This window comes from Notolepis coatsorum (genome assembly GCF_963971535.1).
Source record: "Notolepis coatsorum genome assembly, chromosome: 16".
NCBI classification, from domain to species: Eukaryota; Metazoa; Chordata; class Actinopteri; order Aulopiformes; family Paralepididae; genus Notolepis; species Notolepis coatsorum.
In genome coordinates, this window is record NC_140180.1 from 74,042,693 (window position 1) to 74,056,309 (window position 13,617).

The 13,617-nt window shown below is 48.3% G+C and overlaps 1 protein-coding gene across 1 annotated transcript in view; it reads left to right on the plus strand.

Annotated features, from left to right (window-relative positions):
* The window catches only part of arhgef9a (Cdc42 guanine nucleotide exchange factor (GEF) 9a), a 135,931-nt gene that overhangs the window by 107,204 nt on the left and 15,110 nt on the right, over window positions 1-13,617 (plus strand). Inside the window, 3 exon segments of the mRNA XM_084331222.1 lie at window positions 13,405-13,548; window positions 13,550-13,582; window positions 13,584-13,617. Coding sequence (XP_084187348.1) covers window positions 13,405-13,548; window positions 13,550-13,582; window positions 13,584-13,617 — 211 coding nt within the window.

A 13,617-nucleotide genomic window follows, 5' to 3' on the forward strand; every position in this document is an offset into this window, starting at 1 on the left:
ATGAAGCGATAAAAAACCAATCTGCCTTGACAGCACTGACTGGAAAATGATTCTTTGATAAGCGACGGGCAGATTAGACACATAGCCATAATTTAAAACATAGATTAGGCGATATTAACGTTAAACATTGGCGCAGATGGTGGCATTCAAGCACTAAGTCGTGCGCCCCCTGGTGGCACTGAAAGTGTTAAAGAAAGTAGATTTAATTGATTTAGTTGGGCTGGGGCTTCTCCCTGGGCTGGGTCTGGGGCTGGAAAGTTGATTTAATAAAGAAAATAAAGAGACTAATTTAATCAGATGAATCACTTTATTCAAATTGAGGATTTAGTTTGAGGATATTTAAAAAAAGAAATAATAATAAAATAATGTATTAAAAAATATACATAAAAAAAGAAAATATTTAAAAACCCTGACGAAGTTCGAATCCCAAAAACAGGCTTCAGGGACAGCCTTAGTGGCATGTAGCATCAACAATACAGAAACACTCCGCCAGGAGGCTAAGCAATGCACTTTGAGTTGTGCTGACCATTATGAGGACTGTGTGCACAAAACCGTGTCCACAGGCAACGCGAAAACAATGCGACTGATCAAAATTTGATTAGATTCAAATGTATTGTCGTCATACAGCACAAGTACAATACAACGTAAATAAGTTTAGCATCTAACCAGAGTACAAATGTAACAGTAAAGTGCAATAGTAACATACAGGTGATTAAACTGGGTATAAAATATATAAATACTACTGAGTAATAGTGCTCATCAAATCCATGTACAGAGTTGTAATATTAATATGTACAGTGTGATACAGGTATAAATACCCTATAGTAGTAAGTTATACTGTAGAACATGACATCTTAGCATGACATTTTATTTAGTAGTGTCAATACGGGTACAAGGCCACCCAGAAAAAGCGGCATGGGACGAGTTAACAGGTGAGTTTAACGTGGTGTCAGGAGAGGAGCGCACAGCGGCTGAAGTGAAAAAGAAATGGGCTCATGTGAAATCAGTCAGAAAAGATTCAGCAGTCCGATGCTGCGCTTGGGACCGACTGCACGCTTGGCTCTTTGAGTGTGGTCATGAACCAGGGGGGGGCAGCGCATATCCCCAATCTCCTAATAAAACAAGTCATTCGAATAATAGAAGCCTACTGTTGCTGGAACGAATCATTACGCATATATACAGTATTGTTGTGAAGGATCAGATTAAACCGAATATGTATATTTATTTATATATATATATTTAATTGTATTTGTATATCGTTTGATATCCCCTGTATATTCCTTGTACAATATGCATTGAATATCCCCGTTTCTACTAAACAGCCCATAATAGTTTCATTCTACCATTGGACGAGAACCTGGCGCCAGGTTGCCATACCCCTAGGTCCAAGTTCAATCGTGCCGCCTAACATGTCGAGGCAACCCCCGGTTCCGCGCAGTAATATGTCGGGCGAAATACGAATGGTACTATTTGTTCATAGCGCATATATATATGGCGCTCGTAAAGTAGAACTTTCTTTTAGTCCAGTTCTTTACCCTCCAACAGAGTGACAGACGCAAAAGCCTCCCCACGACGCATGTGCGGTGTAGTAAGGCCTACTTGGCCCAGAATAGGCATTGAGATATCGTGTAGATTAATAGTTGAATGGTCATAGTTTGGCACCATACCGTCGAGTTGGACGTATTCTATTAAGCTAATAATAGTCTATTTATGTATGGTGCATCGTTTGGTTAGAGTTCTACAGTTATCAGTACCCCCATCGTTCCTGACGTTATCTGGACGCTTAACCAGGCTGGTCAGACCCCTAGTGGTGATTGCATCCGAGGAGCTCCGGGCCAAGAGCGACTGGACCTGTATATTGGATTACTCTACCCAGACGACGGCGAGCCTTCCACGGCTTGGATTATGCTTTGTGTGCTTTGATTATTCCATGGATAAAGGCCAACACTGCCGAGTGTTGGAATTACCCCCCGGAGAGGACTCCAGGTGAGACGGCGCTCTACACGTGAGGTCGCCTCACGTCTCTCCGTTGTGGACCGGCAGATACCGTTCCACAGAGGGTCCAGCTGTATTCATCTGCGGCCCGAGGTTCTGTGGGCACCGTGTCCAAGACTTTGGATTCTCCCAAGACACCGTCGGCCAGATGGGATACCGCCAGCGGCTTCTCTAACCCCCCCCCTCCTACTGTCTTACAACCAGCGGGACCCCCCCCCCCCTTAGTGTATCCAGCTATAATCATTTAAGTACCTTCGCTATCGTTTCCTAAATATTCCAGGTTGTATACTTACTCCCTGCGCAACCAGAGATTGGACATTCAATGTTGATTTACCTACGAATACTCATTTGCCATAAAAGTGCATATTCCATATTTCAAATCATAAATGTAATTAAGTGATCGTTGTATACACCCTTTGCTGTATTAAACTTTCGATTTGGTACATTTGTGTTGGTTCGTTTCATCAGGTGGGAAAGTGTTCATCATACTTATATCTTGTACTGGGTGGCCAGAAGTTAAAGTACATGAGGTAGTGGTATTAAATATCATATCTAACAATACAGTCAGGGAATTGTACCCCTCAGTTACAATTGGTCCTTCGAGCCGGAGGGTAACTAGTGTAATATTAATATAGTGTTATTAATATCGAAATGGCCTATGATGAACACTCCACGAAACGATCCTCCTAACCTAGAACGCCCGCGGCGCAGACGACAGACACCTCAGTACTTAGAGGCTTACACTGTCAGTCAACTACCTAGCCTTCGACAAACGGTAAACGTGGTAAAAGTAGAAAGTAAAATTATGTCTGACCTTAACGACCAGGTTTCCCCGACCACAGAGGCCCTAGTAGGTCCTAATGTAACTGACCAAGCCCACGGTGGGGACCAGGAGGGAATTGACATGCCTTTACCCCCCGCCACTACTAAAGAAGTAGTCCCCGACAAGCCCCGGGAGGAAGACAACCCTACAGAGAGAGAACTCTGCACGGAGGAAGAGGAGGAGAGCGCCGAGGAACTAGAGCTCCAGGACTCCCCAACGAGTACCCCCAGGAGCGGCTCACGCAGGAGCGGCTCACCTCCACTACCGCCTTCCCCCAACGAAGCGGAGAGGACACTACAACAGGCGTTCCTCGTCAGCCTGACAGCCTCCGCCGAGCGCGATCGGCTCCAAGCACAGATGCTTGGCGAGCGCGAACACCTCCAAGCGCAGCAACGGAGCGAAGAACAGCGCACACGTCTGGAGATGAGACGCTTCCAGATGGAAGAGAATATGGCAGGAGACCGGGCCGACGCCCAGCGCGCCGCTGCCGGTGCCCAAAGAGACGCAGAGCGCGACAGGATACAAGCCGAGCGCGACAAGCAACAAGCGCAGCTAATGGAGCAGCTGATCAAAAGGACAACTCCCTCTCCCTCCGCCAGGGGCTCAAGGAACTCGTCGAGACAACAGTCAAGAGCAGCGTCACCGCAACGAGCAAGCGACCCTGAACTTGACCAACAGACCGAGTCTAGACCCCCCGCAGACCCCCTTCCCATACCAGTCCAAGCGAGACCCAGCTACAAGGAAGGAGCGGCCTACACTGCGGAGAAGCTAAATAAACGATTACAGGATCTGGAAGATTTGATAGAAGAAGAAGAGGGAGAAGAGGAGAACCAAGCCCGACGACAGCACAGTACTCCACCGGACCAGGAGGTCCCATACAGTCCAGGCTATACCCCCGCGGCGCTGCGCTACAGACCCCCGACTCTATTCACGGGTGAGCACGACGCACGACCAGCCCCGAGGAACAGTACCTGGACCAGCGGGCCATGGTACCCTGCCAGTACCAGCCCACAGCGAGGCGCAAGAGGGGACTCGCCCAGGAGGTCTCTCCCCCAACGCTCGCCGATGTATCAGCCATCCACGGCGTCATACAACGCCACGCCGTCATTCCCAGACTTCGCCTATGAGAGTCGAGCACAGTACACGGAGCTCCGGATGTGCTTAGAGACAATGATGGTGGATGTCGCTGATGAACGCCACAAGTATGCAATATTATTGAAGCACCTGAAAGTACCGCGAGCGCACAATATAGCGCTAGCCTATGCTACCTCCTCGACCCCATACACAGCGGCCCTTGCAGCGCTGGATCAAAGATATGGACGTATATGGGATTACGTAATCCAGGAGATAAGGCATATTGACCGCCTACCCCCAGCCACAGACAATCGCTCACTAGACGACCTGTCAATCAAAGTGCAGTCCCTGGTGGGGATGCTGGGAGCTCAACGGGAGAAGGGCATGCATGAGCTGTACGCCAACTCTAACGTTGAGAGGATTTTGGAGAAGCTGCAACCCGCAAGACAGGAGCGCTTTCGGCGGCAGAGGGACTACCGAGATCCCGACGGCCCCGAGCCATCCCTCCTTGATCTGGCCGACTTCCTGGCGAGAGAGGTCAGCAGCTTACGACTGGACACCTTCGGGCGGAGCACGCCAAGCTCCAGAGAGGGACCCAGGAGAATAAGTGATGGAAGAAGATCGGTGACTGTCATGCACCAATCAGAGTCAGTACCGAGCAGTAAGAGTCACAGCACCCCCTCGAGAAAGGAGAAGTGGAAGATAGCGTGTCCCTACTGTGAGAAAGAACACTGGCTGTCACAATGTGACTCATTCACAAAGATGAATGCAGAAGAAGTGAGCCAATGGATAAAGTCCAACCGGCGCTGTTATCGATGTGCACGGCCCCACATGGCAGCCGAATGCCGCCTAAAGAAAAGGTGCAGCCGGTGCGATGGAGCCCATCTAGATATACTACACGATAGTAACGGAAGACGGCCTATACCTGCACCACGGAGCGGCACCAAGGCAAGTGTCATGTACATTGACCCCGCCAGCAGCAACGGAGCTCAAGTGCTCTTAAAGGTAGTCCGTGTGACATTGAGCTACCAGGATAAAGTCATGGACACTTACGCCGTCCTTGATGACGGGTCAGAGAAGACCCTTCTGCTCGCCTCCGCTGCGACTCAGCTGGGACTGCGGGGGAGCAGGAACGAAATGACGATTCGGACAATAAGAAGAGATTTAAAGACGATAAAGGGCGAGAATGTCTCCTTCACTATCGCAGCCAACGGGCAGCCAGAGCGACGGTACAAGATCACAAATGCTTTCACCAGCCAAGAAATAGGACTATCGCAGTACACCTACCCTGTCACCAAGTTGATGGATAAATATGTGCACCTGCGTCAATTACCTATCCCGCTCATAGACGGCGCTACCCCGACCCTGTTGATAGGCTCCGACCATGCAGAACTCATAGTCCCGATTGACCGGGTCCATACAGGCCCCCGAGGCTGTCCTGCAGCAGTCGAGACCCGCCTAGGATGGACATTACAAGGCCCCCTCGCTAAATCTCTCAACCGAACAGCAGCCACTAGCTGCTTCCACTCCAGAACGACAGAAGAAGACACCACTCTCCTGCAGCATGTCGAGAGGCTATGGACCCTAGAGACAATGCCCTTTAAGAACGAAAAGAAAGACATTCGCTCTAAAGAAGACATTTACGCCATCAACCTACTCGAGCAGGGGACAAAGAGAGTCACAGTCGGCGGAGTGATGAGATACGCAACTCCACTCCTGAGGCGAGAGGGAATGCCCACCTTTCACGCAAAGAAAGACGCCACGGAGCGCTATCTACTGAACACAGAGCGGCGCCTAGCCAAAGACCCCGTTCAAGAGAGTGTGTACCGAGCTGAGATTGAGAAGCTAATCACAGCGGGACACGTAACAAAGATTGACATTAAAGAGGCCGATCAGACGACCGAATCATGGTACGTGCCGCATCACAAGGTCCATCACAATGGCAAGGATCGCATTGTGTTTAACTGCAGCTACCAGATCGGATCCCAAAATCTGAATAAAGAGCTCTTGCCCGGCCCCACACTCGGCCCCTCCCTACTAGGCGTGCTACTGCGCTTCCGCCAGGACAAGGTGGCTATAAGCGGGGATATCAAAGGGATGTTCTTGCAGGTGAGACTAGTAGAGGAGGACAAGCCTCTGCTACGGTTCCTATGGAGAGAGAAGATCGGAGATGAGAACCCATCCATCTACCAGTGGGAAGTACTCCCCTTCGGAACCACATGCAGCCCGTGCTGTGCTACATTTGCACTACAGAAACACGTCACAGAGGACCCAGCAGCAGATGAAGAGGTCCAACACAGTGTGAAGAACAGTTTCTACGTGGACAACTGTTTACAAAGCGTCTCGACTCAAGAAGAAGCCGAGGCTCTCCTAATCAAGTTACGCGCCTCCCTAATCAAAGGAGGCTTTGATCTCAGGCAGTGGGCCAGCAGTGACCCGCACGTATTGCGCAGCCTCTCCTCCGCAGACAAGGCTGCCAGCAGCGAGACCTGGATGGCGACAATCCCAGGAGAAGCCCAAGAAATGACACTAGGATTAGTCTGGCGCTTCAAAACAGACTCGCTCCACTATAGACACAAACCCTTGGCTCCAGAGCAAGGAAGGTCGGCGGCGATACCGACCACCAGACGGAGTGTGTACAGAACACTCGCCAGACAATATGACCCATTGGGATGTATTCTACCTTACACCACCAGGGCAAAGATGATTGTACGAGCACTATGGGACAAGGACCAGGGCTGGGACGACCCAATACCCGCACACCTTGCCTCAACATGGAGAGAGTGGGAGACGGAACTCCGCTCACTCCCAGGTGTCAATATACGCCGCAGCTACTTCCCATCCACAGTGAGGCCAGAGACATGCGAGATTGAGCTACACGTCTTCAGCGACGCCTCCGAAGTAGCCTACGGATCGGTTGCCTATTTGCGTGCCCAAGAGATGGGAGGAGAGATACACACTGCTTTCATACTGGCCCGCTCAAGAATAGCCCCACGTAAGCAACAATCTATCCCACGTCTAGAGCTCTGCGCAGCCCTCGCAGGAGCGCATCTAGCCACGTTAATCCAACGTGAACTCACCATTCCGGTGCATAGAACAATCTTGTGGTCAGATTCCACGACAGTACTCACATGGATTAAGTCTGATTCATGCAGATACAAAGTCTTCGTGGGAGTCAGAGTCACCGAGATTCAAGAATTAACAGAAGAAGCAAAGTGGAGGTATGTGGATACCAAACACAACCCAGCTGACGTCATCACCCGGGGAATGTCCCTGGATGACCTAACCCGGCGCAACATCTACAGTGACGGACCAGCATTCCTCAAGCTCCCGGAAGGAGATTGGCCCACGCCCACCCCGAGGGAAGCAAGTAACGAGGAGGCTGAGAACAAGAAGCCTATGTTCTGTGGACTGAGCACTGTCGCCTCCACAGACCCCAACATAGATGACTGCATTACCCTAGAGAGTGCGCAACAAAGAACATTCCTGCGGCACCACCCAGAGATTCAGTCCACCACTGACATGTCAGCAGCTGACTACGAAGAAGCAGAACTTCTTCTACTACAACGAGCCCAGAGAGACTCATTCCCCGATGAGCTAGACTGTCTACAGGGAGGAAACCCCGTCCCATCAGACAGCAGACTGATTCACCTGGCACCAGAGAGTGACGCACATAATCTCATCAGAGTGGGTGGTCGCCTGCGGAGAGCCCCCGATCTACCAGATGACATTAAGCACCCGATCGTCTTGAACAGCCGACACAAGGTCACAGAGCTGATCATAAAGAAATACGTCTCCAGTGATGTAGCAGATGTCGACCCAGTCACCCCCAACACACTCCTAATGGGGCGGCTGGACCCCGCGCTACCCCAGACAATGTACAGGCCTGAAGAAGCGAACGGCCGAAGAATGTGGAGGTACAGCCAAGTACTAGCTGACAAGTTTTGGAGCAGCTTCCTACTTCACTACCTACCGTCTCTACAGACCCGCCAGAAGTGGGTAAAAGAGAGAGACAATTTGACAGAAGGAACAGTCGTCATGATTATTGATCAGTCACTGCCCAGAGCTATGTGGCCGGCTGGCCGCGTAAGCAAAGTGATCACCGGTGCCGATGGCAAGGTCCGAGCAGCTGAAGTACTCGTCCAAGGGCGCACCTACACATGTCCCGTGGCGAGGCTCATAGAACTGCCCCGACTCCCAGATACTATCGATGATGACCATGACCCTATGACTTTGTGAGTTGACTGACCCTTACAGCGGACCTTGAGTGGAAGACAGTGCGGTTAATCTGTCTCTGCTTAGCTAATTAGGTGGGACTAATTAGGGGGCGGCTGTTGTGAAGGATCAGATTAAACCGAATATGTATATTTATTTATATATATATATTTAATTGTATTTGTATATCGTTTGATATCCCCTGTATATTCCTTGTACAATATGCATTGAATATCCCCGTTTCTACTAAACAGCCCATAATAGTTTCATTCTACCATTGGACGAGAACCTGGCGCCAGGTTGCCATACCCCTAGGTCCAAGTTCAATCGTGCCGCCTAACATGTCGAGGCAACCCCCGGTTCCGCGCAGTAATATGTCGGGCGAAATACGAATGGTACTATTTGTTCATAGCGCATATATATATGGCGCTCGTAAAGTAGAACTTTCTTTTAGTCCAGTTCTTTACCCTCCAACAGAGTGACAGACGCAAAAGCCTCCCCACGACGCACGTGCGGTGTAGTAAGGCCTACTTGGCCCAGAATAGGCATTGAGATATCGTGTAGATTAATAGTTGAATGGTCATAGTTTGGCACCATACCGTCGAGTTGGACGTATTCTATTAAGCTAATAATAGTCTATTTATGTATGGTGCATCGTTCGGTTAGAGTTCTACAGTTATCAGTACCCCCCATCGTTCCTGACGTTATCTGGACGCTTAACCAGGCTGGTCAGACCCCTAGTGGTGATTGCATCCGAGGAGCTCCGGGCCAAGAGCGACTGGACCTGTATATTGGATTACTCTACCCAGACGACGGCGAGCCTTCCACGGCTTGGATTATGCTTTGTGTGCTTTGATTATTCCATGGATAAAGGCCAACACTGCCGAGTGTTGGAATTACCCCCCGGAGAGGACTCCAGGTGAGACGGCGCTCTACACGTGAGGTCGCCTCACGTCTCTCCGTTGTGGACCGGCAGATACCGTTCCACAGAGGGTCCAGCTGTATTCATCTGCGGCCCGAGGTTCTGTGGGCACCGTGTCCAAGACTTTGGATTCTCCCAAGACACCGTCGGCCAGATGGGATACCGCCAGCGGCTTCTCTAACCCCCCCCTCCTACTGTCTTACAACCAGCGGGACCCCCCCCCCCCCCTTAGTGTATCCAGCTATAATCATTTAAGTACCTTCGCTATCGTTTCCTAAATATTCCAGGTTGTATACTTACTCCCTGCGCAACCAGAGATTGGACATTCAATGTTGATTTACCTACGAATACTCATTTGCCATAAAAGTGCATATTCCATATTTCAAATCATAAATGTAATTAAGTGATCGTTGTATACACCCTTTGCTGTATTAAACTTTCGATTTGGTACATTTGTGTTGGTTCGTTTCATCAGGTGGGAAAGTGTTCATCATACTTATATCTTGTACTGGGTGGCCAGAAGTTAAAGTACATGAGGTAGTGGTATTAAATATCATATCTAACAATACAGTCAGGGAATTGTACCCCTCAGTTACAAGTATGTACTAATTAGCCATGCGTCTCCAGCATCTCCTTACTCGAGGTGCACACTCACATATCTGTTCTGTAAGATGTAGGAGTTAGGTCCACCTCCTGGGAAGCGTGAGACCCACGTAGAGCAGGTGGTTCTGATGAACAGAACAGCAGATGATTTGATGGAGTGGTATTGTTTGGTATTGTTTTCTGTTGAGATATGGAAACACATCTGGGGAGGATGCCTTGATGCGCACGTGCCCAAGGTGGACAGTACCTGGACGTGTGGTGGCACAGTGAGCGTCTGGTCCGGCTCCTCAGTGCATGATCAGAGATATCTTCCAGCAGCAATAGATCTCACGCATATAGTGTGTGTGTGTGTGTGTGTGTGTGTGTGTGTGTGTGTGTGTGTGTGTGTGTGTGTGTGTGTGTGTGTGTGTGTGTGTGTGTGTGTGTGTGTGTGTGTGTGTGTGTGTGTGTGTGTGTGTGTGTGTGTGTGTGTGTGTGTGTGTGTGTGTGTGTGTGTGTGTGTGTGTGTGTGTGTGTGCGTGCGTGCGTGCGTGCGTGCGTGCGTGCGTGCGTGCGTGCGTGCGTGCGTGCGTGCGTGCGTGCGTGCGTGCGTGCGTGTGTGTGCGCTGAGCGCAGCTACTCAGGAGCGCTCCGTATGCATCCTCACCAAGCCACCTGCATCAGGCCGCTGCATCATTAATAAACTATTGATTTATATGGAATTCATTAAACTTATCCTTAGTGTCTGTTGTCATTTGTGTGGGTTCAACTCGTGAACAGTAAGATGAGCAGTGGAATGTTTCTCCACTGGCTCTTACAATGTGCACACTAAGCAATGTAATAAATAAATGAAACCAACAATAAATAATAACAATAGAGAAAAAGAGGGTATATGGAATATTAATACAATCTATTCCACTATAGCTATATCTGCACGATTGGGTTTAGTTTTAATTTATTTATTTATTCACTGTCATTTGCAGTGTTTGAGTAGTGCTTGTGATACTTTAAATGTAAAACCTAATTGTTAATGATACAAATATTGTCGTATTTATTATTATTATTATTATAATTATTCCGAGGATGTCTGTAGAATCGACGTGAACTCAATCACCAATGATTTCTCCCAAATGAAGCCGTTGAGAAAACGGGCGCACACCAGTCTGTCGACTTACGACTGCCTTTCAGAGTTCAATCAGAGTAGCTACCAGTGGTGTCGCGTGGGTAAAATAACAGGGGATGCCATTTTTTTTTAGTTTTTTTTTATATTTAAGTCAAGCAGTCACCATGTACAGTATGGCTCGGCAGCCAGTCAAACTTTATTTTTATTTATTTAACAGATTGCAGAATGGGTACAATACAGTACGGCTCAATACACACAATTTTATAAGGGGATGCAGACCAGAGAAAGACGTTTGTCTTGTTTACATCAGGGTCCCCCATTTTCAATTCATAGTGACATTTATGACATACAAGACATCATGACATTTATGGCATCGGGACATACACAACATACATGACATTTATGGCATAGGGACATACATGACATACAGGTATTTAGTACTGTTACATTTGTGACATATACGATATTCAAATATACAGTACTGTTACCCATAGATCCTGACTAGAGGTAGAGTATATACATATGATGGGGAGGGGACTGTACATTAGGAGGGGGTGGGTGGGTGGGAGAGAAATATACATACGGTCGGGAGAGAATATATACATGCGGTGGGGAGGATTAGACAAACGTCTAGACAAACAACACAAGACAAACGTCTTTCTCTGGTCTGCATCCCCTTAACAATTGTGTGTATTGAGCCGTACTGTATTGTACCCATTCTGCAATCTGTTAAATAAAGTTTTCATTCATTCATTCATTCACGTGTCTGGTGCGCGGCACGCCCAGCCATCAGAGCGCTCCTACTGTAAAATGCGGAAGCAGCCATTTTAGCGAAGGCTAGCTCAGCCTCAGTTTTACTTGTTTATAAAAATTATTTAAAATGTTTATTAGCAACACCGAGCTTTCAAACCCCACCGCATGTGTGTATAACCCTAATGGAACGCTGGGTACCTTTGATATTTATATCTGATATATTTTGGACCCACCGCTAGCTTTTAAGCAGTGCCTGATGGTGCACATTAACCTGGCTACTACGGAGGAATAAGTGACTGCGTATTCCAGCCCCTGGCTTGCATTGCAGTCATGAAAGGGTCTACAAGCTTGCCTGATAACCAACGTTAGTTAGAAAGTTAGTTAGTCAGGCTGCTCAGTGCTTACCTGGTCAATAATGTGGTCCTCCTCTTGGACAGATAGATTTGTTAAATCATAATATCCACAGTGGTGTGCTGTGCTGGCTGCTGGTCCTCAAGTAAAGGTCAAAAAATAAGTGCTAATAAAGTGCTATATGCTTCATTGCATAATTATGCCAAAGTGGTGCTTCATCTCGCGAGGCCAAGACGTTTGGTCACGTTTGCTTTTAATGTGATTTGATTGGCCACTATGGCCAGACGCGAAATTAGCATATATTCCCCTACCCAGACTCTGCCCCTACCTAGAGAACCAAGCTAGGGGCGTGTTAAGGAGCTAAGCCCAACCCAGCTCGAATCTTATTGGCTAATAATGAGGTAATAGGATGAATAAACCAAAAAAATAACGGCCTGGCGTCCTACTCCTAACCTTGTTCACAGCTTTATCTCGTGAGCCTCCAGGGCATGCTGGCTGCCTCAGTCAGTGACAAAGTGTTAGAGAGAGTGGGCGCAGTTTCGCTCGTTCGGTTAATTTCTCCAGGTGGGAGAAAATTATTATAACACAGAGATTAAAAATAATGATTTTTTAATTGTTGTAAACTATTAAAAAAAAATTATAATTTGTAATTTTTTATTTTTTATTTTTTATTCTAGGGAAGCTTGGCTTCCCTTGGCTTCCAGGAGAATTCGCCACTGGTAGCTACGAACAAATCTCAGAAAAGAAACCATTCCAATCAAGCCAAAATCGACCAAGAAGTTCGTAAGTGGAGTTACGAAGAAGAAATTTATTCTGAACCTTCTCGTTGTCAATACCTGCTGGAGCTCACATCAAAGGGGCACACGTCTGTTGAACTTGCAATGCTGTTTGGGGGCCATTATGGGCCATGTAAGACATTCATAGTGTGTAGTTCTACAGTATAAGTACTTACTCTGCATGTCAGGCTTTCTTTTGGCAATGGGAGTGGGTTTCATCATTGAGAGCTTATCATTAGGGAACAAGTATCTTGTGTTGTGTACACTACACACTGTCTATTCTCCCTGTGTTGCTCCAGGCCAGGAGCTACCATCTGAGAGAGAACCCTTGACCCCTCTCCCCTCTCTCTCTCTCTCTCTCTCTCTCTATCGTCTCCTCTCTCTCTCTCTCTCCTATCTCTCTCTCTCTCTCTCTCTCTCTCTCTCTCTCTCTCTCTCTCTCTCTCTCTCTCCCTCCCTCTCTCTCTCTCTCCCTCTCTCTCTCTTCTCTCTCTCTCTCTCTCTCTCTCTCTCTCTCTCTCACTCTCTCTCTCTCGCTCTCTCTCTCTCTCTCTCTCTCTCTCTCTCTCTCTCTCTCTCTCCCTCCCTCCCTCTCTCTCTCTCTCCTCTCTCTCTCTCTCTCTCTCTCTCTCTCTCTCTCTCTCTCTCTCTCTCTCTCTCTCTCTCTCTCCTCTCTCTCTCTCTCTCTCTCTCTCCTCTCTCTCCTCTCTCTTCTCTCTCTCTCTCATATCCCATCTCCGTCCTCCCTGATCACACGTGTTGTCTCTCTGCTCTCTGTTTTCCCCCACAGCAAGATGGCTTCTGGATCTACTCAGAGTACTGCAACAACCACTTGGACGCGTGCATGGAGTTGAGCAAGCTGATGAGAGACGGAAGGTACCAGCACTTCTTTGAGGCCTGTCGTCTTCTCCAGCAGATGATCGACATCGCCATCCGACGGCTTCCTGCTCACCCCCCGGTCCCAGAAGGATCTGCAAATACCCCCCTCTACAGCTGGCGGAGC